We start from the raw sequence: 26,453 nt of genomic DNA on the forward strand, positions 1-26,453 counted from the left end.
GTGCTTCAACATTCTGAAATTTCATCATTCCAGACTGGCAACTAAGGAGCACGAGAGCTGAGAGGAGTTGAAGGAAATGGATTTTAACATTGCGTGTCTTATTTTCTTCTTAACATCAGGTATAAATATTTATTTCAATATTTTTTGGTGGGCCTTTTTTGGATTCCAGGTTTTATCACAATTAATTTTGTGTTGCACGTTGCTGCTATTATTATTGTGTGTGTGTGTGTGTATATATATATACATACATACATACATACATACATACATACATACATACATACATACATACATACACACACACCACTAACATATTCCACAGGTACAATATGGCGGTAAGAACAAAACATAAAATACACATTGTACTTATTTCTGGTGGCTGTCTAGTTGTGTAGATATACAGAATCAGGCATACTAACTGCATGGCATAAAGTAACAGGATTATTGCTTTGACAGGCATACTGAACCAATATGCCATATTTTTAAACTTCCAGCGAAGGTAGTATATATGGAAACTCTTATGGACAATACACGTTTTTTCCCAGACACGCAACATAGCTTATAATTTATAGGACTGGTATGCGCGTCAAATTCCATATAGGCACAAAAAGTAAATAGATACAGCTTTCTACTCCTATGTCTCATAGAAATTTTCCTTATCATATATTGGTTGATTAATGTCCTTTTTTTGTATGGACTTTAAAGTCCTTGCAAGCTTTCCCATACAAAACAAATCTACAGGGACATCCAGCCAGAAAGTTTAAACACATGCTTCACAGTGCTGTGTGTAGTATTGTGTAAAAAACAGTACAATACACAGAACTTCGCCAGACAAGATACAAGCAGGGTTACCACATCTTTACAGCCTTGACGTTCTAGCCTAAAATACAAGCCAAAATACAATTTAAAGATCCCCCTGTACCCTATGTTTCCACTTACCCTTCCTTATAGATTGTAAGCTCTTCCTCCTACTAACCTACTGTAACAATGTATGTTAATGTTTGTTGTTCTATTGTATTCATCCTCCAACCCTGTTGTACTGCGCTACGGAATATGGTGGCGCGTTATCAATCAATCAATCAATCAATCAATCTAATAATAATTGCTATCTTGGATTCGGGTATACAATGGTGTCTTCAAATTCCCTCTCACTCCCTCCCCCCCAGAAATATGATTCAAAAGGAAAATACAGATCTTTAAGGCTGCCTTTTATAGGGAATAATTTATCCCACTCGTTATTACGCTAAAATGACACAGAGAAGATTTTGCGGACTATAAACCAACGCCAATAATAAGGGTGGAAATCGCTCAACCACAGAGTTGGGTATGAACGGTCTTTAGACCAACTAAAGTATGTATTTGCAACAGTGACTAAATGTAGCCAGTTCTACGGTTCCTTCCGATTATCTGCCTAATGTCAACTTGCAGGTTATGTTTGGAAAGATCTGTCTATCCTTGATACGTAGATGGTACAATTGATTGACAGATGCAGATGACATGCATATACATTAGCTTGTATTTTTAGTTGTAGTTACATAGCTGTGTGTAAGAAAGCTCCATCGCACATACTAAACCCTGCACGATTTCCTAGAGACAGAATCCTGCCACTTCTAAATAACCGAGACACATATACACGGAAAATAAGATTTGTTAGATCAAGACCTAGCCAAGATCTAACATTTAAACAATTATGTTGTATTATCTTTCTATTCCTTTTCTAATAATAACTAATGTTTTGCATGGAGTTACCAACTTGCGCACCTTACAAATTGAAACAACTGTTAAACACAATTAAGAAGGGGTTTTATATATGGCTAATTCGGACTGAATCATTAAATACCCTATCCCGGTCAAAGGGCCCCACATTTACTTTGCTCTTTTGCATGCTTTGTACAAATTGCCTTTAATTGGACTTTTTATTTTCAATCTTTATCACTTTATTAAAAAGTACTAAGCCTTAGCGTACCTTGAGGCCCGTTCCAGAATATGCCTTAATGTATTAGCACTATTTGGTATATCTGGGCAATAATTCAAAAGTACATTTTATGCAGTAAATGGGAATGGAAAATATGTATTGAAAGTATATAACCAACCTGAAAATATTATAAATAATATGTATACTTAATATAATACATTTCTGTTAACTGTGTGGTATATGGTGAATATTTGAAAAAGTAGATTTCTATTACAAATAATTTTGAATATACCTGTATCATATATTTGGACATATTTACCAAGAAATGCTTCTCTATAAGGTACGTCCACGCTGCTGCTTGGCGCGCTCACTGCAGTTAAAATCAATTGGTATGTCAACGCTCATGCACGGGCACGTACGCTCTCCCAAGCTTGGTGCTTGGGGAGACAAACGAAATTGAATTTGAAGCGTACTCAGCAGTCAATGCACACAGTACACACAAACACACATTATACACAGAAATAGCCCTGATCCACGCCCCCTGCTCACGCTTACAAAATTATGCAGGACAGCCGAGCGCTCATGTTTGGAGAGTTGGTAATGTCACTGCTCTCAAGCCTGGCGCTCTCAGCGGCACAAGGGACTCCGCCTAAGAGACACCTTCCATACTAGAATATACCTTAGGCCCAGTTCAATTGAATGGACAGTAAATATGGCCCTTTACAAAGCCGTGCTTTGAGTAGCACTGCTTAGTAAATATAGCCCATATTGTTTTCAAGTCGATCATATATTTTATAATTATATGTACTACACTTTACCCAGCACGATCGTGTGGAAATTACAACATTCGTACCAAATTTCAAGTATCAGATAAGTGTAGATCCACAGCACACAGCAACGTTTTGGTGAAACCGTGTTTTTATTCATCATAAAGTGATCAATATGCAATAGGCCTGAGTGCCAGAGAAACTTGTTCCCTGATGTTTCGGGATGCTTAATCTGTACTCAAAGAACAAGATTTTAGCTCATATTAAGTATTGTATGAGACAGTGTCCCATGGCATCAAGATCCATAATGTGATGACTTGATGCTTGTGGAATGTTCTAGCAAACCAGCCATATACTTCTTGAATTAGATGACTGTATTCAGCCTAAGGCTGCGACCATAGACATTTCTCGCGCGTGGAGGCTGAGGGAAAGCGGGTGCTTTCCCTGGCCATGGTACGCGCGCCGACCATGGGCGTGTCTATGGGCGTGCTAATGACGTCACAGAGCTGGGCGAACCATTCACGTGACACCCTATCACGCGAGAAATCAGTTTTAACTGATTTCTCGCGCATTGCGCGCCACCTCCTGCCACAGTATGGACGCAACCTAAGAATGGAATAAATCCACGTGTTTAGTCATAACTACTACTGTGTTCTAACCGTGAAAAGTTAATAAACTCCAAACATGGCACCATACAATGTAACCCTCTTCCCTAAATGTAATTGTTCTTATAGGGGCAGTCCCACATACCCTGTAGTAGGCAATTTTATTTTTATCAACATGGAAAAATGTAATTCCCCCTAAAGTAAAATGTTCACTTATTTTGCTTCTTGTGTCTTTTTATATAAGTTAAACCTTCTGGAATCGCAACCACGTAATCACTTGGGATGGACGCAACCGTCTCCCAGTGAAGTGGACGGGACTCATCTTCCGTTGTGGTTGTGTTCGCAGTTAGCGCAATCTCCCCTTAGAAAATAAGCAATAATGACATAATATTCCATCTATGTGATGAGGCCCATGGAGTATCAGCCCTCTTGATGTACAGGGAATGTGTCGGGGCATTTAAAAGGTTAAACATGTTACTGCCATAGGTTAATTTTGGTCCTACGAGGTTTATTAAACAGGCTTTATTTGAATATGAGTACGATTGGGAATATAGCGCACAGCCAGGAGAGTGGGTCAAAAATGGTATATCAAAAATAGCTTTATTGGCCCATTAAAAACGGAGGTGTAACAGCCCTCCTACATGTTTCGTGCACAATGCACTTTATCAAGGAGATCTTTAACAAGGAGATCTTTATCAAGGAGATCTTTATCAAGGAGAGCTTTATCAAGGAGATCTTTATCAAGGAGATCTTTATCAAGGAGAACAATAAAATTTGTGTTATAAAAGAATTAAAAAACAGGCTTTATTTGATACTAGCAGGCGTACCTAGATGGATAAAAAAAAAAAAACAGGTGAACCATGTTAATGATACTCTAAAGAAGTAGATTTCACTGGGTACAACTGAAAATGTGACATACAGATACAGTAGAGACCGACGTTCAGTACAAGATGACACTGCTATGGAAAGCAGCATGTGGGAAGATCTCCACTGGCATGTCAAAGACGAGAAGCTGATACATCCTGTAATTAAAGCTCTGGCAAGAGAACACATATCTGCAGAGGAAAACAGTTTATTAGTAGACACATTGCTGTATTGCGTCTGTAGCACTGACCTTCTGGCTCAATGACCATGTGGTTGCTCATGTTGAAAGAAACAGTGGTGGCCTGCCCCCCTGACTGTGGTTTTACATTGGTAACCGAGACCTCCAAGGACCAAAATCAGTGAGATGTGTGGGATCTGGACCAGTAAATGGCATTTAAATGTAAAAGTACTGATTTTTAACAGTGAGAACCCGCTGAAGTCTATTAGACACTGATGGTAAACATCGGTGAGATTGCACCCAAATCACACAGGTAATTAGTGAAAGATGACGTGTATGGTAATGACCTGAGGCCGCAGCACTTGCATTCTGCACTCTTCTACGTCTTTATAGGGCTGACTAGGCTCGTTGCCTTCCACTCTCTGTCTCTTGCTTCTCACTACCACTCTGCACGTCACCAGTCCACAGATTGGGAGATTTTGCCGTTTCAGCCACCTTAAATTGGGGCATATCCTACAATCTCGGGGCAGTTTCACAACACAAATTGGGACGGTTGGCAAATACAACATTACCATAGTGTAGATGTATCATCTTCCTCTACATTTGGATAAAAGCTCCCTACATTGCTGACCAGAGGCTTGATACATTGAGTTTAACCCCATCACTGCGCTCAAGCAGCGAAGGGATAAAAGGATACAATTTAACTCACAAGGGGGAGATTCACTAACACCCGATACAGCCCAGCACCTCCAATTTAATATTATTATTACTTAACAATTTCAATTCTTTTGTTTGAGCTGTATTATTTTGGGGATATTTTGTGAATGGTTGTTGCCGGCTTAGAGTTTGCTTTGTCTTATTGGAACCGTGAAAGATTTTCAGATTCTTCAGCGGCTCCCTTTCCTGTGACGTGACAGACCCACATTTTCAAGAAGCAAAATATTTGATATCTGGTTTTGTTTTTTAAATAAATCCGTTCTGTCGTACTAAATAATAGTGACTGTATATGTTATATTTTATTCAAGTCTTATGCCATTTTTGATGAGTTTTAAAGCATCCTTTGATTTCCATAGTGGGTTTTAACCCACCTCCCAAGCAGTGCAAGCTCTTTGCAACACATCATTTGTTGCCCATGTTCCCAGCAGTTTGAGCTGCAAACTGTAACAATAGATGTTACCGTAGTAATATAAGGATACATTGTAGCTGCTGAGTTAAACTGACTGAAGGATTGATTGAAACTGAAAGGCGGCCATTATGTTAGGCACACCATCAGGGTTTTTACAGATTTATAACAGGAGTACCAAATGATTGCCAGCGTAGGTAAGAATGTAGAATTACACATTGTCACATACAGCGGAGGAAGACACTTTATGGTGTCCACCAGAACTGTACGGTGCCTTATGGAGTCGTGCCGCTCAGTAAATATGGTTAGTAGGATCTTCCTCTCTCACTGCATTCTCCTCCCCTGCTTGGTATTTTGAAAGGGAAAAGGGAGGTCCTAATCATGATGATGTCATCAAGGGAATACTTTGGTCCTATGAGAGGCCACGCCATTCATGCGATCTCATGATGAACCAGAGTGAATAAATGGCAGATAATTACGGTAAGATATTTATCACCAAAGATGAACCTCACTAATCCTTTCACTGCACTTTTTCTGAGTCCTACTTGTGCACCTTACAGCAGCAGCAGCAGCAGGATTATCTATTGTATATTACATATCTAATATCCTCTTCCCCTCTCTGCAGCTGGATTAGTCCTGTCCTCTGAAGATGAAAGTCGGCTGATTACAGAGCTGTTCAAAAACTACAACAAAGTTGTTCGTCCAGTGCAGACTTTCAAAGATAAGGTTGAGGTAACGGTCGGACTGCAACTGATCCAACTCATTAACGTGGTACGATCAATAAATACAACTGTTCAATAGTTGATTCCAAGGCTGTAGAGAAGTACACTACCTGACATTAACCTTATTTTCGTTCTGTTTTAAGGATGAAGTCAATCAAATTGTCACAACAAATGTCCGTCTAAAACAGGTTTGTAGTTTGATGTGTGTGCATTGTTTTCTTTTGCATGCCACTGTAATCTTTGTACAGAGAATATAGGCACTAAATTAAAGTTCACTAGTGGAGTCGTAGCATAACCTTCCAACCTCATTGCGCAGGTGCTAAATGGTGTCAAAATAAGTATCAGTTGGGCCAAAATAGGAGTAAAACATGATTTGCGTGGGGTACAAATATCTAACGACATGACGACATGTCTAACATCATGAGGCATGTCTAACATCATGAGGCATGTCTAATAAGACGACGACATGTCTAACGAGATGAGGCAAGTCTAATGAGATGACGGCATGTCTAACGAGATGACGGCATGTCTAACGAGATGACGGCATGTCTACATATAATGTATTTAAATTACCTCAGTTTTGGTGTTCACACTTTAAATTGCACCCGTCTTATATTAGCGGCCAGTTTATATTTGTATCGATGTCTTATTTTAAGAAGTATCACAATTGTCCTCATATGTGGGAATGGGCCAGAAGAAGAGCTAAGCAAGCTTGAAAACGTTTCCCCCCCCCCCCTGTACCACATTTTGTTGTAGATAGCGCTACATTTTTCCAGTAGTGATTTCAGATAAGTACTTTCCTCTGTGCTGGTTAGGCTGTGTTCTGAGGAACGTAAAAAAATGCTGTATGGTGCTCTAGAACATAGATCAAAGCAATAGCAAGTCCATAAATGTATTCTCCAACTGTAAAGATCCTAGGAGTATCAAGGAAATAATAGACCAAAAATCATATATAGATCACACCTACTTCCACTATAACATGATGGCCTGGATGGAGTTCCACTAAGATAAGTAACAACTCCCACTAGCTAGTGTCCAGTCAGATTAATCGCTGTGGAACAGTAAAAAGGTGTATAAGAGTAGTATTACTCACATATTGATTGTCTTCATGATATTCCTCCTCTGGTAGGTGCATCCGGTTTTCCAAGAGTGACAACAAGACAGTATAGGAAGGTTGGAGCACAACTGGGCACAGAAAAAGAAGAACAAACTGCCAGAGAGTGTGTGTCCCATAAAAATATTTAATGGATCAAACCATAAAAATACAGCGAGCCCACGGGCCCCTACCAACGCGTTTCGAGCGGAACGCTCTTTATCAAGGTGTATACTGACCCCCTCTTACCTGGTCTCTGATATACACCCAGTTTCCCGCCATCCGACCCCATCCGCTCGGCGCCAGACCGCGTCACAAGTGGCGCGTCATGCGCGTCGCGCAATGGTGACGTCAGCGCGCACATGCGTGTATACAGAATAAACAAACTTTATTAACAATTGACAACTTACAACAAATTCTGAATATTAATAAACCCAAATAAAAATATAAATAGACCTAGCTATACAATGCCTTTATAACATATTAAAACCTAAATATTAAAAAAGGAAGGGAAAAAATGATATCCTTCCACAACCTATAAGCTTGAACACATACTAATAAATTAAAAATGAAAACTAATAAAAATCAAAACCCGTAAATCATACACATACATAATGTATGTATATCATAATTAACACCTGAAAAAACATCATATAGTGAACCATGGAGCATATTCTCCTGATATGCATAAACAAATACTGTAAGAGTAATAATATCGATTCAAAATTGAATAAATTTAAGTACATAATTATTTTAAATGCAAAAAGGAGAACGTGATCCAGAGGTGCAGATCAAAGACCTGTATCTAAATGGTTAAAAGAAACCAAGAAGGAAGTCCTTGGAGTTTAATCAAACGATAGACTGATGTATATAACAATGGTATAGCAAATAAAATATACAAACAAGTGCATGATTTTGAGTATGATTCAAGTATAAACATACAATTGCACACTTGCATAATATTTAGGCACCGTTATATTCTTATCTGTCACACCACATGTTGATATACACATTCAAATTGTGAATGATAGGGAATCATCTACATTTGTGGAACCGTCATCCTAACTAACCAAACTCAGGATGAAGCACGAAAATTTTCTAGCAGAAAACATATTTTTGCAGACAATAAATTTAGCAGAAAATATATTTATGTAGCAGAATGTTAATGCAAAAATGGACTGAGATCCCAGTCTGAGTTTAGACCATTTGGTATTTTTGTATTCAGGGTGAAGATCCAATACAGTTCCCTCTTGTCTAGTGAGTCTGTTCTATTGCCTCCCCTTATTGGTTTAGGAACATGTTCAATACCCCTGTATTTCAGATTTTTTATATTTCCTAATTTACAATTGGTAAAGTGTTGGGCAACAGGATGGGTAAGGTCTCCTAATTTAATGAGTCTTATATGTTCTCTCATCCTGGCCTTCAGGGCTCTAGTAGTGCGTCCTACATATTGTTTACCACACCCACAGTCCAAAAGATAGACTGTGAATGTGGTATCACAATTAATGAATGATGTTATGGGGAATCGTTGTCCTGTATTAGATGATTCAAATTCTCCACACGACTCCATGTGTGTACAGGACACACACTTTAAACATTTAAAGCAACCTTTGGGAAGATTCCGACCCTGACCTGGCCCTGATGAGGAAAAAAGACTTCTCGACACATAATTGGCTATTGTCTTAGCTTTCTTGAACACAAAACGTGGCCCTCCCGAGTAGACTTTTTGAAGTAATGGATCTGCGGACAGGGTAGACCAGTGTTTCTTAACAATGTTCTTTATACAGTTAGCTTGTGTACTGTACTGAGTTACGAAAACTGGATTAACCTCATCCCAGTTATCTTTTGTCTTCCTTTGTTTATTCAAAAGGTCATCCCTGCTCATGCTAGCTACCTCATTGAGTGACTTTTGTAAATCGTAATGCAGATAACCTCTTTCTACGAACCTCAATAAAAGTTCCTGAGATTGATTTACAAAATCCTCATTGTTGGAGCAAATACGCCTAAGTCGTATGAATTGTCCTTTAGGAATGGACTTGAGTAAAGACCGGGGATGACAGCTGTCAGCTCTCAAATAAGTGTTGCGTGAGTTGTGCTTTCTATATTTTATATATATTTTATTGAGGTTCGTAGAAAGAGGTTATCTGCATTCCGATTTACAAAAGTCACTCAATGATGTAGCTAGCATGAGCAAGGGTTGACCTTTTGAATAAACAAAGGAAGACAAACGATAACTGATATGATATGTAAGTTGTCAATTGTTAATAAAGTTTGTTTATTCTGTATACACGCATGTGCGCGCTGACGTCACCATTGCGCGACGCGCATGACTCGCCACTTGTGACGTGGTCTGGCGCCGAGCGGATGGGGTCGGATGGCGGGAAACTGGGTGTATATCAGAGACCAGGTAAGAGGGGGTCAGTATACACCTTGATAAAGAGCGTTCCGTTTGAAACGCGTTGGTGGGGGCCCGTGGGCTCGCTGTGTTTATGGTTTGATCCATTAAATATTTTTATGGGACACACACTCTCTCGCAGTTTGTTCTTCTTTTTCTGTGCCCAGTTGTGCTCCAACCTTCCTATACTGTCTTGTGTTCTGAGGAAGCTCTACATACCCAGCGAATACTACTCCCCTCTCATTGTTATAGGCTTTAATCCAACAATTGACCCAAACTTCCCGCAACTCAAATTCAACCATTTCTATAATTACCATTTTGATTGTGATCCTTGCCACTAAACAATGGAGTGCTAGGGTGGGGGGATTTCCTACAGAGCACTTCCTCCCCCTAATATACTGATCACATCCCTGACCACTCCTTTATGTTAACCTTTTTACCCCCCTGACCAATACCTCCTGCGAATAGGATGGGGAGGGAGAGAGACTGGAGAGAAGATGGGGAAGGGAGAGAGACTGGAGGGAGGATGGGGAAGGGAGATACGGGGGGAGAGAGGAGGGGGGAGTGAGAGAGTGAGAGAGACTGGGACGAGTGAGAGAGACTTGGTGGGAGTGAGAGAGAGTGAGAGATACCGGGGAGGGGGAGTGAGAGAGAGTGGGGAGGAGGATGATAGGAGATTTATACAAAAGATTTACAAATACAGTTACAAACTACAGTGTTGTTTTGCCTTGGTTCTAAAAAACAAATTGGGAGAGGAAGGGGGCGCAGTTGGTGGAACTTGCCCCGGGCACAAAAATACCTAGGTCCTCTTCTGCTTAAAGGCATCAATCACCAAGATATCACCCAGTAAACAGATCACTACCATTAGTTTTAGTGGGTCCAGTCATAATCAACAGAAGTGTTATGCATCGATTTAAAAACGACATGTCCCTGTAATCTAAAACATGAAATGATCTGGGGTTTGGAGAATATGAACTTTTCATATAGTTTTACAGATTATACAAGAGATGCAGAAATACATTTTTTGCTTTGGTGGCTAATAGGTTGTTTTTTCCTACTCTTGTTCAGCAATGGGTGGATAACAACTTAAAATGGAACCCAGTGGATTATGGGGGGATACAGAAGATTCGCATCCCTTCTGGTGATCTTTGGCGTCCAGATATTGTTCTTTATAACAAGTAAGAAATCTTCATCCTTAATATTATATGCTATAACTGGTTAAAAGACACCACAAGCACAGTTAAGAAGTGGTAGACTCTTCGGTTTCTTTCAGACAAAGTGCTAAACACTGCCTGTCCCAACAAGTTAAAGCCAGAGGAATCTCTGTCATTGGAGAAAACTGGTCCATATTCCAAAGTACTCATATATTCAGTTTAAAGCAGCAATCCCCTTACTCGTTTTTTTTATATCCCGCAGTTGTTAACACGATGGGAACCAAGGGTAATCCAGAGCAGAATCTTGCGACTTTCAGCTCTGTAGTGCCCCTGGTTCCTGAGATAATTACAGGGTTTAAATCTCTCCCCAGGGGAAAAGAAGTGGCTGCCAAACCTCGGTCCAGTAGAAAGCCACATCATCAGTTGGGATTTCCTATTGGACAGCCATTTCAATTACTCTTTAAAAAGCCTAAAGTAATGACATAAACTACCTGTTATCTTGGGAATCAACATGTTTAAGCTCAAGAGGACCCCAACGTTCCAGTCCTGGGAAAAAAAGCGGATGAGTTAGTAGTGATTGTTGCATTAAACTAGGATTAAATAATGTTTGAGACACTAACATACTGTAGATACACTCTTGGGTGTTTTTTGTCTTTACTTTTAGGATAAACGTATATATTGTGTTGCAATATAGTGAAGGCATTGTAACAATTGTGTTGGAGTGTTACAATGCCGGATCAGTATAGCCACGGTTCCTACTTTGCTGTTGACTTTATCCACATTACGCCCATTCCTTGCCAGGGGAAAGGCTTTGCTTGACCCTCCTGCAGCGTGTACAGCTCATACGTTGTATTTACTCAAGTTAAAATTGAGCCTGATACACCTTCACTGCCAGAGGCGCCAGCATGGCAAAGCAATAGTAGCAAAGTGGTAAATTAACTTATAGGGGTCCATGTTAAAATGGACAAGAAGCAAAAGGTGACACTGTGTGCTCATCTGCATGTCATTACCCAGAATCCTTGTAAATGTGCTCACAAGTGGTATTTTTATTTGCTGTACACTTGAGTGGAGGATTTTTGACACTTTTTTACACCCCATTACTTTTTGTGTATCTAATTTATTTGCAAATACTGCCTTTATATCAGTTTTCTTGGTTTCATTACAGTGCAGATGGTGACTTTGCTATTGTACAGGAAACCAAAGTTCTTCTGGATTACACTGGCAAAATTATATGGACCCCTCCAGCCATTTTCAAAAGCTACTGTGAAATCATAGTCACACACTTTCCATTCGACCAGCAGAACTGCAGCATGAAGCTAGGCACCTGGTCGTATGATGGCACATTGGTAGTTATAAATCCGGTAAGAAATAAAAAAAAAATAGTAAGCCCTTTGTTGGAATGGGTACAGGATGGCTGAGATTATCCACTTTAAGGTCTTTTTTTAGCAATGAGAATGGAAATATTCCCTTTGCAGAAGAGACAAATGTCTTGAACAATGTGACGACTACAGAGTGTATGGTCACAGGGCATAAACGAATTAATAATTAAATTAAGATGACAGCAGTATGATTTTTCTTTGCCCCTCCCCCGCCCCCTATTTTTACTAAGAAGGGAACCAGAGAGTTCCCAGGGCCGGAACGTACCAGATACCGCTGAAGGTAGTGCCAGTACAGTCTGCTCCAGGCAAAATAAAATGGTGGTTTAAATCTCTTCTATCGTGCAGGCCAATAGGAACGTCATTCATAGCGGCTTCCTATTTGTCCGTGTGATGAGTGACATTAAATACCAGGAAGTACCAGTGCTACCTTCACTGATAAATATCTCGGGAACCAGTGAGTCCTCAGAGCTGAAATGAAGTTGTTTTCGCTCTAGGGACACCCAGGTTTCCATCCTGATAATAAAAAGGGGGTGTGGGGGCAGGGAGGTGAACTGCTGTTTTATTGTAAAAATCATGTGGATTTGGGTCGCAGGGACATAATAAGGCAATGGGTTTAACAACTACCAAAATAAATCCAGGTTTAAATTATATCTCTGTCAATTTACCAGCACAAATGCCTTTTAAGTGCTTGATTTACATGTATCTATAAAAGAATATGTAACGAATGATATGGCGATGGCGGGATATGTTACTAAGGGGAGATTACAAACAGTGCTGAGCTGATTTTAGTCTTAAAGAAGTATGTTGGACTTAATTTACCGTAATTGATGCATGGCATCATAAATCATCAACTATTTATACCATGGTATGCCGTGGCAAATAAATATCTCTTCAACGTGTGGGACAGGAGGTTGTTTAGGGCAGAAATCCCACACTTATCCAGTGTGCCTTATTACATGTTAATGTGTAGTTTTCTTTATAATGCCAGTACCACATTCTATATTAATAATGCATGGGTTGAGGTTTCATGACAAATAATATGACTGCAAGATATATAGGCCAATATTTACTAATCAGTCTTTTGCCATAAGATACCTTCAGGCCCTGAAGGGACATCCTATTGACCTGAATGAGCTGGGAGGCGTCTTATTACAGAAGACTGGTTAGTAAATATGGCTAAATAATTATGAGTTGTTGTTAAGGAGATTACAAATACTGATGTAATGCAAGGCGATATCCTCTTTTTTTTGTCAATAAGCATCACATTAATTAGGCACGTGGTTACATATATGTAGTGGTGCTTTTGTAGGGTAAAAAAGTGCCAGATCCATAAACAAACTACATTTATCTCTAAACTACAACAAATGATTTAGCTTTAAATAAGTAAATGTGGGGACAAAAGTATTTATCCCAGTTAGTATTCCAGCTCCATTCTTAATTCACTCTAAAAAGTTTCTTTTTGATCCAAAAAAGGGTTCCAGAATGCAAAACATAAGGGTGCCGTAACTCCGTCCCCCCACAAAAATAGCCCTGTATGCATCTCTCCTGGACATGCTTTGCAGCACTCTGCTTTATGGTTACCGTAATGCTTCTGGGGTGCACTGTGTATGTCGCCTGTATCTTTGTATTGCATGCGTAAATAAAAGCAGCAGTTTCAGCCCAAATTTCCTATACACCGTTTTTACATTACCTAAACTCCTAGTATGGTCCCTAGTTAGCAAGAAAATAAGCTATTAAATGTTCAGGACAACAAGACCAGTTCAGGAACCAATATGGCTGCCACGGTCCGCCTCTCCTAATGATGTTGTGGCTTTCTGTTGGGTTTTCACGAGCGAACACATCAAGAACTGGACACACCGATTCCTACAAAAAAAATGTATTGCTGCTTCAAAATCTTTATAAATATTAAAAGGCACTAATTCACCTAGGAGGACAAAAAAAATTCAACTAGGACTGCTGCACAGAAAAAGATACTTATTCATATAGTAGGTGGTAACTCAGTTAGTTTTGGCACAGAATGGTAATGTCGGATTTACATTGCATTGCCAAACCCCCCACCTCCTACCTCTCCTAAGGAGGCAATTACCTCACTGATAGCATCCAGCTGAAGGAACCAAACAAGGTTGCCTTGGAAACGTGCGTTGGCTGTCTCTGGTGGAATAAGAGCAGCGTTCAAAAAAGACATCATGTTTGATAGGCCTGAAAGGTATATATTAGTAATACAGCAGCATGATTGGTACTATGTAAATAAATTAACATATACATCCCAATCTCATGCTATTGACTGCATCAGTTTTGCTTCCTAATTTCTCTATGCAGTGGAGGAACTACAAAGGACACACTATAAAATTGGAGTGTAAGGACCTGCTGATAGGGACTCTACACCTTCATCTGGTTGCAGGGTTAACATGTTTTGGCCAAAAGATTGAACTAACCGACCCATATTTATGAGAAGAAAAAATATATAGAAATTAACTAAATCATGTGTAATTGGATGTACATTGGGTCTTCTTTGTGTACTGAGATACTATATGTGTATGTATATATGTAGCCACCTGTCCCCCATGTCTAGGGTGACTACGTGTGGTGCGCTTTACCTGATAGGCAAGGGTGGAGGTGGAATTTGGTCTGTGTGCAGCCAATCCGGGTGCAGATCTTGTGCCCTCCCCTTCTGGACTAGGGAGGAAGCCATTCCAAATTATAGGGAGTCTGAGTCTCTCCCCCTTGGGATAGAAACGTGCCTTGAGCCCCTTAAGGGCGCTGACTGCAGTTAGAGATCTACAGATTGCAAGGCCTCAATTCTGAGAGAAGTCCAGGCACCATCCAGAGGTCTGGGACCTGTGCTATAATAGAATGCATTCGCTGTAACACCATCTGCAGTGGATGCTATAATACCCCTGCCTGACGACTTACACAGTGGGAACTGTCTCCAGCCACGCCGGAGCCTGCTGTGAATGGAGGCGCTAGCACCAGAGAAGAACACAGCCTGGAGACATCCCAAAAAGCCTGTCCTGTTTCCCCATACCAATGGGAACCCTCAGCATTTCCTGGAACCTAACAGGTATGAAACACCACATCACCGGTAGCAAAGGCCAGATCACCCAGAGGGGGGAAGCAGTGCTACACATATATTATGCTGACTTCACAGGGCCTTGTCCCTGCAGCCCCCACAAGGTAATGGAGACAGGACCTACCTTGGCCCTAAGGGGACAAACTAGGCCTAGTCCAGGGAAGCAAAGCTCCCTGGACACTACCTTCTATGTCTCTGCTCCCCTTCCGACTGAAGAGGCACCCTGCGAAGGGAGCCCCCACAGACCTCCGCGACAAGCTGGCCATCCTGACTACCCGTAACTCCCTGGTCACCGCAGAGGTAAAGGGGGGTTCGGGGGACAAGGGGGTTCCCAGAGGGGAACCTGGCCACATTTATTAATACGATACTGTGTAATCCTCGCAGAGGGACCTTCCTCAGGTATCACCCCAAAACGTTGGTGTATGATGTACCACTTTCACTAATTCACTTTTTTTCTATATATTATTATTATTAAAGTATTGAAACTTCACACTGATTACTTTATATGTTTTGTCAATTGGATGTAGCATTGGGCACCCCTGTCTTTTGTTGTATACATTTGCCACGCCCAGTAGCACTCTTTTTGACATAAATATATATTCATGATGTGGTGGGTGTGGGAGTTTGAGCTAGCTGGGAATGTGTGTTAATAAATTTCTGACTGGTAACAGTTGTATAGAGGTAGGTGGCACCTCCCCCCAGAGCTCACTTCTCCTCCTTCACCTTTTTAACTTGGGAGGTCTTTTCATTTTGCTGCAAGAACAGGACCTATTATGGTTCTTTCCCCTCATACAGAGGTAAAGGGAAGGGTTCAGTTTAGTGTTAGGACCTGCATTAAATTTGGTTTACCTTGACATGGTATGCAGGTTATAACGCTTTGGCCAAAGGGTTTAACTAAATAACCAAGTAAATATTATTATTATTGAAGTATTTAAACTTTATACTTATTACTTTATATGTTTTGTCAATTGGATGTAGCATTGGGCACCCCTGTCTTTTGTTATATATATACATACATGTAGAGGTATCAGTACCGTGTTAGCCGAGCTTTTCAATAATCAAAAAATAAATAGATGATACCGTTCTGTGGCTAACGAAATGCTTTTATTTGTGCGAGCTTTCGAGATACACTGATCTCTTCTTCCGGCGATGTTACAATATATATATATATATATATATATATATATATATATATATATATATATATATATATATATACACATATGTATATATATATACATATACACACACACACACACTTATATATCTCTGTACCGTGTTAGCTGAGCGTAATAATAAAAAATGAATAGACGATACCGTTCTGTGGCTAACGAAATGCTTTTATTTGTGCGAGCTTTCGAGATCTCTTCTTCCGGCGATGTTACAATTGAATAAAGCACAAAAGGTTTGTAATCTCTCATGTAAAAGAAGATATGACACTTTTACATTACCAGTCCTATTTTACACCCAATACATTGGTAAAATGTACAAATAAATATCTATATTTTTACACAGTGAAGCCAAATAATATTTTCCGTTTCTTCTGTCTATGCTAGATTAAAAAAAACGAATACATTTTAATAAAGGAGACCACGCTCTTTCATAGAGTGGTACTTTACAAAAAATGAAGCTTACTATTTCGGGTGGAGCACCCCTGAAATAACTGTGGTAAAGGCAGAAAATAAAATGTCTGTCAGGCACTTCCGGCTATCCAATGCATAGACTTTTCCCAATATGCATTCTAGAAGCAATCTCACCGCCATGTTTTTTTATCTTAAACATTTTATTGTGAAACTGCAACTCAAGTTGATCTCCCGTATTAATAAAGAAAAAAGTGAATTCTCAAGCAATTTATATTTGTTCTTCATGTGCTTGTTAGGAGGTTAAAATGGCTGCTGGAAAGCCAGTCAATACAAAGGACATGATGTTGATGGTGAGTGTCACTAGTGCTGACTGGAGGTATCCCTTACCTGCCAGGCCTTATTCCGGGTGCTGGTGCACTCCTGTATCCGAGCAGAGTACACCCATGAAGTGGCCAGTGGGCAGGAAGCTGCGTTCACTTCCTAGTGGGCCTTAAGCGGGGTGCTCTGCTCGGTATCCCCCCTCGGTTTTTCTTTTAAACTCCACATCCTCCTGTAGTGCACTTTATTTTAAGTTACAGGTGCCCTTCCATACTCACTCAGCCAGTGTTGAAGGTGGAAAAGGAAGTGCCAGTGCATTCTGGGTAGCAAGATAGCCTGGGGACAGACCATCTGTCAGCAAGGCAGAGGGGGAGAAGGCAGACTAGCCCATTCTGACAGAAAAGCTGAGGTTGCTGTAGCAACTCACTGGCATAATGCAGAGACAGGGATCGCAACACTGTGTCTAACACACAGGCACTGTGAGTGTACAGAGCAAAATACATGCAGCTGGAATGAGAACGTGACAAGCAGAAGCTGCAAAGGAAAGGGGGGGGGGGGGTGAAACAGAAATGTGGTTTTTGTTCCATGACACTATTTGTTTTGAACCTTTTCTTTTCTGGTTGATCCTAAATGACCAACTAGATGCTGTATTCACTGATTGGGCGGCTTCGCCAGCCAATCAGTTTATAAGGTTTCAAAAATATAGCTGACTGGCCTTCTATTATTAGTAACATAAATAGCAACATATTTAGTTATAAGAATTGCTTATGTCCATCAAGTGAAACCCGTGTTAAATTTGAATTTGGCAATATACTCATTCTACACTTATGAGTAAATTAATCTAGAGGAAGCCACCAAAAAAAAAAACTCCAGTGAAACATTTGCCAATTATCTCAAAGAATCATCAAAGCCCGAAACGGGATATCATGCCCAATATGGAGGTATCTCCTTTTGAAGTCTCTGGCAGTTACCGCAAGATACCCTACATCGTGCTTTGATGACTCTTGTGTTTCATACGGGGGGGGGGGGGGGGAGAGAAAATCGTTCCTGGCCCCAGTAATGACAATTAGAATGGAATAACTATATCGAGCATACTTCTTTTCAGGAAAGTGACCGCCCTGATCTGAGCAGCTTCATGGCGAGTGGAGAGTGGCAGATGAAGAACTCTCGCTGCTGGAAGCATTGGGTTTACTATGCCTGCTGTCCCGAGACACCTTACCTGGATATCACGTATCACTTCCTCATGCAGCGTCTACCTCTTTACTTCATTGTCAACGTCATCATTCCCTGTCTGCTTTTCTCTTTTCTAACTGGCTTAGTATTTTATCTGCCCACTGATTCAGGTACTTATTTACTTTTGCTAAGCTTGAAGTTTCTATGTCTGTCTGTTACGAGGGGATTATAGGGCTGTTAAGTTAACATACTGAGCTTGTAAAATGGGTTTTGGAGGCAATGTGTTAGCTTTAGATAGAGTAGAAGATAGGAGGAGACATAACACTGAAGTATTAAAGGTAAATGAGAGTAAAATACCTATGTGAGCTGAGGGAAGCCTGACAAGGGTGTATACCTCAAATTGTAGCCCCTTGTCTCCGGCGTACCCGGTGCGGAGTAACTGTTTACTCGCGATCACGCACCGTCCCACTCCTCCAGCTGATTTGCCTCTGAATGAATAATCAGCTGCTCCAGAAATCCCCCGTGTCCCCCGATGGCGTCCGTTCCATCAGATATGCAGGTACGGAAGTGGGTAGAACGGTGGCACTGCCGCTCCAGCAAATAAAGTGGACACTCGCCGGCAAAATGACATTAAAAACGATTTATTTGAACTACACAAAAAACAGGAAAGAACTCTAATTTTGCTGGTGAGCGTCCACTTTTTTTGATGTTGCTGGAGCGGTATGTGCAACCGATCTATCCACTTCCTTACCGGTTAAGTTAACAGACTGAAAAAGTCATGGGATTTCTACTACGGTTTGATCAAATGTGAACATGTTTTATAACTACATAACTGCGTTATCGTCTTCTCTTATTTCTCCGGGTCTGTAGGCGAGAAGATGACTCTGAGTATTTCTGTGTTGCTGTCCCTGACTGTGTTTCTTCTGGTTATTGTTGAGCTGATCCCTTCAACCTCAAGTGCTGTGCCCTTGATTGGCAAATACATGTTGTTTACTATGGTATTTGTCATAGCATCCATTATCATTACAGTCATTGTAATCAACACTCATCATCGCTCCCCAAGTACTCACATTATGCCGCAGTGGGTGAGAAAGGTAAGCTGTGTCATAACACTTCATTTATGCTTAAAGCAGAAAAACATGAAAAATCCTATGTCCTGTCTGCATTTTTTTAAACTCCTAATAGCCATTATTAATGATTTTTTATATACTGATCATCTTTTGGTTGCTACAGCAACCATTTCAAAATTCATATCCACTTCCTCTTTTGAAACAAGCTCTCGAACCTGTTTTTGAGCTTTGACCTTTGGCCACAAAATATCACAATACAATCAATATTGCATTGTACCAAACAGAAAACTGTCTATTACTCTGGAAACTGTAACAATAATGTGCAGCCATAGAGTCAGAAGGCGGCCATTTCGTTAGGCACAGAATCAGGATTTTTACAGATTTATAACAGGAGCACCAAACGATTGCCAGTTTAGGTAACAAAGTAGAATTAAACATTGGGAGAAAGAGTGGCTCAGTGAGTAAAGACACTGGCACTGAGTTTGAAGCAGGGGAACCTGGTTCAATTCCCGGAGTCGGCCCCTGGTGACCTTGGGCAGTTCACTTTATCTCCCTGTGCCTCAGGCACCAAAAACATAGATTGTAAGCTCCACGGGGCAGGGACCTGTGCCTGCAAAATGTCTCTGTAAAGCGCTACGTAAAACTAGCAGCGCTATACAAGAACATGCTATTATTATTATTATTTTTATGGTCAGATGCTTTACATATCCAAATAAGAAACAAAAATGAATATCTTCAAATTTACTTTGCACAGTATGTTTTTTTTTCTCCAAATAAGTTCTGACAGAGCTTATAATTTTGCCAATATCACCATAAATGTAGAGGAGAATGCCATATATAAAGGGCAGATTGACAACTAATGCTTAGCGAATCTTGTTTGCAAGGCGCAAGTTTACTACAGCAAATAAGCACATTTCACCTGGTTCGTGAACTTTAGTGAATGTTATGCAGATCTTTATTGATTACAGGAGCTTTGCCTTAAAAAATATGCTCCCTGACCTACTTACAGTGGCCCATATTCTCTAAGCAGTGCTATTCCATAAAACACCTTGCAGTCCACTCAGTGAGACTTGCGTACTTAGCTGAAAGTTGTGGCAAAGACAAACAACCTTCTAGTGCCTCTCTTCCACTGGATACCCAAAAATGCTTCATTAAATCAATTATCACATCATACGGTGGTTTATCTGCACACATGGATCCTGGGATAATGAGATGCAATTTGGTTTACTTTTTTTTGTTTAGTTTTTTCCTCAAACAATTTTTATTAGGCATAAATACATCTTACAAACATTACAATATAGAGATAGCCTAATACAGTAACAAATATTTTTAAATTGGGTGCAGACCATTGGGGGGGATTCCTTTTTTTTTTTTTTTTTTTTAAACACTGTCACTTTTAGCTTTTTATCCATTTCATGGATGGACTCTCTGGAGAGCTTTTATCTTGTCTATTCCACAGCTTGCAGAGAAAATCCTGGGACAGGAAAGCACAGAATCAGAAAACCTGCTCAACAACATCTGTTTTGTAGTTATGGACTCGTTAACTTGAGTCTACAGTAGTTATTGATTCTGGATTTTGAAGCCGGTAATGGTTTTAAATCAGACACAGTATTGTTATACAGTAGTTGCAAAAAAGTGATAAAAAGCGCTCCACGGTGCAAGGCAGTGAAAAACTCACCTCTTAAAGCAGCAGTCCAAGCTGCCATTTATTTAAAAATGTTCCCATTTAATATGTTCATCAATACATTCACACAATGATAAGTAGCTAGATTGCCGATCAATCTGTTCTCATGTGATCGATTGGCGAAGATTTGACTTGGGGGTTCACTAAATGGCTGCAGAGGAGTATTGACTCTGTCACTTTGTAAATGGTTGCTATAGAGATAAAAAGGGCTTGTTACATTATAATATATTAAAAATGTAATTCAGAGTTGTTTAAAAAAAATGCTACAGGTATTTTCTCATAGTACAGAACTGAAAATAACACACATGTAGGATATTGCTTGGTCTACAGCCTTAAATGAAGATGTCATTAGAATAGACTAGTGGTTACTGTCCCACACCCACAGTAACTCCTACCAACGACTGCCATCTCTACTGCACTTATTCCTTCACCTGCTGTCTCTGTAATTCTCCCATCATTCCACTTAGATTGTAACCTCTCCGGGACAGGGATTTCCTTTCCTATTGTCTGATCTTAATTGTTGCACTTATTGTATTATAGTTCCCTGTACTGTATTGTCTCTCTTGTAAAGTGCCGAGTACAGCTGTGGGCGCTTTATAAATAAAGATATACATACATACAAATACCTATGAATCTATTTAATTGTCTTCAGGATTAAACTAAGCAGAAGTAAGAAGCAGTTATACTGTATGAATATGTGACTTATTCCAGTTTTCTAATTACTGTATTTTCAGAGCAAAATAGATGTAAATAAACATAGGTTTATGTCTTGTCCTACAATATAAAATGCATATACAGTGGGACTCTATTTTAAAATGCCGTGAAGTCGTTTTCCCCTTAATATGAATAGACTAGTATACCTCATTTTGAATTGGAGACAATTGACCTTATAGGGGCGATTTAAAAAATAAAAAATAAAATAAGCCCTGCAATGAACTATTGACCCACAGTCAAGTAACAAATCAATAATTCCTTGTATGAAATTAATTGTATGAGGTAAAGTGTGCACATTTCTAAACTGCAAGTGCATTTTCTACAATTAGTAAAGATCAGGACTTTTATCATAAATATTTATAGAAAGATGAAAACATTTTATGGAAAAAGAATTAATCTTGCCAAATAATATTAATATTTAATTAGCTTTTCTTATAGCTTCCTCATCAAAGGCTGTAAATGCAGTTCTGTTAAAATTGTTGGATGGTCATTGCCTGTTTCTTTTGCAGAAACATGTACTGTACAAATAGTGAAAATAAGGAGTCGAGTTTGACCTGCTCCTCTTTTGACCTTCATGGCCAAAACGTTATTACAGGAGTAATATACAGGATATATATCAAAAATATGTCATGCCTACATCTGTTTTAAAAATAATCATTGACCACCATTCTTTGATTCAGATTTTCATTGACACCATCCCAAACATCATGTTCTTCTCCACGATGAAACGTCCATCACAAGAAAAACAAGGGAAGAAGATTTTTAGTGAAGACATTGATATATCTGATATCTCGGGGAAACTAGGGCCTGCTGCAGTGACCTATCAATCTCCAATCTTAAAGAACCCTGATGTGAAAAGTGCCATTGAAGGAATCAAATATATTGCAGAGACCATGAAATCAGACCAGGAGTCCAATAAGGTACGGTTTCCGTTTGTTTGTAGCAGCTGTGACATCTGCTTCTCCACTTGAGATAAATGGAGAAGTACTGTATGTTGCACTACCTTTGAGCATATTGAGGGCTGTCTATAAGCTTGTATAGGCAGATAAGATTAGCTGCAGTACAAAGTGTCAGGCGCAGGGTTGCCACCACTCCGGGTTTGATCTCGGAGACTACGGGTTTCGGCCACGTATCTCCGGGCTACGGGTCTACCTGGTAAATCTCCGTGTGGCGGCTGCATCCTCCTGGCATCTCCCCCTGCAAATCCCGTCAACATGGCTGCGCGACGTCAAAAACTGCAGACTGCCACTTACTTAGTAGCTACATAAACACTCTCTCCCTCAACTGAAAATGAAGCTCTGTTCACAGGGGAGTCACTGCCTGCTGCTGATTCCTGGCCAATCCCCTGCCCTGTATTAGAGCTGTTCTTGCCTTCTGACCAATCCCCTGCCCTGTCTCAGAGCTGTTCTGACAAAAGGAAAAGCTGATTGGCTGGAAATAAACACATTGAAGCGGCAAAAAAATCCGGGCATTACTGAATTAATAATGCCCGGAATTTTAACCAATCAGAGAGCAGGGATTTCAATAATGCCCGGAATTTTACTGCTTTAGCTTATAATAGATATTATAGTTCTAGTAGCTGTATAGTTCCTTGAGAAATGTCGATTTGTTATAGGTTTAGATACTATTTTGGGGGGTGCCAACATTATTTTTAGCTTCAAGGATCCCCCTGTTCCCTAGGCACTTACTGTTTTAGTTACAAGTTTACTTATCGGATTTTGAAAGATGGAGTCCACAGTCATCACCCCCCTGCCCCCTCCCAATTACGTTGCAGCTTTCTATTTGCCTGTAGCCATTTTGATTTCCTGAATCAGAGAAGATCCCCCCCCTCCCCCGATTCTAATTCTGTTTAAAAAAAAAAATTCGGAACCCCCCTCCCAAAAAAAACGAGTTGTCAGGATTTCTGCTTCAACCACAACTCTGCTTTTGTTACCAATGCAACATCATAGCATATCAGATATTACAATGTAACTTTTGGTTTCCACAGGCTTCAGAAGAATGGAAGTTTGTGGCGATGGTGTTGGATCACATCCTCCTTGCAGTCTTCATGACTATTTGCATAATTGGGACAATAGCTGTGTTTGCTGGTCGTCTTATTGAGTTAAATATGCAGGATTGAATTTTATTGGAATTCCATTGAGTCACATGGCAAGTTATTTTATTCTAAAGCACTGGGGATTCTGTTCTCCTTGTTTGGAACACAAATGATGTGTGAACAATCAGAGACATTCACATCTGTTACCTGGAGGATGCTTTTCGCTTCTCAATTTTTTTTAGTATGAGTTGCTGATGTGATAAAGATATCCTTCAAAAGAGAATACCCACAGCTATTTCCATAGTGCATGTAGCAGCTTCTAAATCAGCGAGTCTCAGTGAGGCTTTCTTTAATAAGCAACATGTTCACACGCGGTACTCAATTTATAGGGCGAGTCTGGGTACTGGGTTTCAGTGAATTTTCTGACGGATTTGCTTATGATAAGTGGGTGCAGTCCCACCCAAAAAGAGTTTTACGAAAGACACAATAATGCTAAGTGATCTAAAGGATATTTTAGCAGACTTTTGTATTTATGTATTTCTGAGAATGGGCTAGGGCCAGAGTTAAATAAAGTAGTGGGGAATTAACCCTTAAAATAATGATTTCATGGTTTTCATCTGAAACACATGTTTTGGGAGCATTTTTTTTCTTCTTTTATAAATATTTTCATTGCCACATTGGGCAATTAATGCATTGCTTAGTACTGTATTTTGCTACTTTATGGCTGTATTTACTTGAAAGTGTTGAACAAAACTAATGTAAGAGTTAAAGGCAAACCAAGCGGCACTTAAATTTTTTTTTAGAAATCTTTTTTTTGTTTTAATATATGTAGTCTTCGATTACCTTGATTGAAAATAAATTACCTAAGCTGCCGATCGATTTGTTCTCCCGTGATCGATCAGCAAAGATCCTACTTCCCAGGGTTCACTAAATGGCTGCCAGTTTCAATGAATCCTTCAGTCAGTGTAACTCAGCAACTACAATGTATTCTTATATTACTATATATCACAAAACAGGGAACTGTGCTAAAACCTGATATAGAAATAAAAGGATGCTCTGTATATTAAATGTCATTCAAAAATGGCATTAAGAGTTGAATAATACAATTTGAAAAAAAATGCAGTAAATATTATAAAATAGTACAGAACTGATTTATTTAATTAAAAAAACCACACAAACACGTAGGATATTGTTTGGATTGCCTCTACAACACTTCAACACTAGACCAGTATATGTATAGTGCTATTGGTAAAGAATACAATATGTTCACTTATCCTAGCTAAAATTGAATGCTTGTTGCTTGCTGTATGGCAGGGGGGAGCAACATTTTCGGGGGGGGAGGGAAGGGGGCAATTACAGAGGTCCCGCGCTCTTCCCCAAAGTATTTCAATTAAATGCCGGGCAACGCAACGTCACATGACGTTGTGACATCAGAAGACGCAGGAGAACAGGTAAGAGGGGGGGGGGAGAGCAGACACCGGGGCGCAAATGGAAAAGTTTGCGCACACGTGCTCTACTGTATACTTCAAGGTTTTATTTTTTCTCCTGAACAGATTTAGTATTATTCATGTTAAATTATCGCTTGCTTTGTTTTCTGTTTATTTCCGCTACACTAATGTACACTAGTGGGTCTTGATCTGCATTTTAATGGAGTTGTACATTTAATAAAATGTGGGCTCGCTTTTGGCCTTATTTTGTCTCTTGCCCCCAAAATATTGCATTTATTTTTTTCCTGTTTCATTTCTTGTTAAAAAAATATTCCTAATAGAAAGAAAGAAACGTGTGTGTGTGTGTGTGTGTGTGTGTGTGTGTGTGTGTGTGTGTGTGTGTGTGTGTGTGTGTATACGCTGAAAAGACTGTGCTTGTATGTCCAGTAATGACAAGTAATTATTAATAGGATGTTGATCTAAAGCCCCTTGTACCTGGGCTGATATCTAATATGCAATTCTAAGAATAATGTATGGATCTAATAGCTACTGATTGTTTAAGATGTAAAGTTAATCAATAGTTTGTATAACCATGTGCAGCTGATATCAATAAAACAATGCTTGTGATAATAAGAATATTAAATAATAATCTAGATATTATAAACCATATGTTTAAAAGTGTTATGAAATAATAGAAAAATGTGAAAAAATGAAAAAAATCAAAAATCAATATTTCCCAAAAAGTGTGTACATAAAAAGAAAGTCCAAGATAAAAAAAAAAACCATACACTTTTAAGTCCACTGATTAAATAGTCCCAATTGTTTAGTGCATAGAACAGGATACTGGCAGCCTTCTTTGTGGGCACAACGACCTCCACTCACAAACCTGCATAGAACAAAGAAAAAGCGTGCGATCCTAGTGCATTATTTCTGAAATATGAATGTAATCAATTCCAAAGCTCACAAATTAAAACTCACAAACAGAAATAGTATATAGGCGTTCTATGAGATAAATACTCATGCCCCAATCCGATCGCTGGAACTCCGCTCCACTCCTCCAAGCGTCTGACTGTCCGTCACGAGCCTCCGCCCAGCAGAAACTTGAAATGACAGCAGCCAACAGATCCTTCCTCCAGGAACAAACTTCTGATGTCTTTAGTTCCGGGCAGGGAGCGAATTCAATG

General features: G+C 39.7%; 1 protein-coding gene across 2 annotated transcripts; it reads left to right on the forward strand.

Moving 5' to 3' along the window:
- Positions 1 to 9: 9 nt before the first annotated feature.
- On the forward strand, positions 10 to 25,562 carry CHRNA1 (cholinergic receptor nicotinic alpha 1 subunit). 2 transcript variants are annotated; one of them, XM_075609024.1, is made up of 9 exons: positions 10 to 119; positions 6,078 to 6,223; positions 6,318 to 6,362; positions 10,731 to 10,840; positions 11,982 to 12,177; positions 18,272 to 18,509; positions 19,210 to 19,433; positions 22,488 to 22,727; positions 23,795 to 25,562. In XM_075609024.1, exons 1-9 carry the CDS (start codon positions 77 to 79, stop codon positions 23,924 to 23,926), a joined length of 1,374 nt encoding a protein of 457 aa, XP_075465139.1. In that variant the 5' UTR covers positions 10 to 76; the 3' UTR covers positions 23,927 to 25,562. The 2 variants fall into 2 exon arrangements, with proteins under 2 accessions (XP_075465139.1, XP_075465140.1); XM_075609025.1 differs by lacking the exon at positions 10 to 119 and adding an exon at positions 5,809 to 5,932.
- Positions 25,563 to 26,453: the final 891 nt, after the last annotated feature.

Source organism: Ascaphus truei, chromosome 7 (genome assembly GCF_040206685.1).
Source record: "Ascaphus truei isolate aAscTru1 chromosome 7, aAscTru1.hap1, whole genome shotgun sequence".
Taxonomy (NCBI): domain Eukaryota; kingdom Metazoa; phylum Chordata; class Amphibia; order Anura; family Ascaphidae; genus Ascaphus; species Ascaphus truei.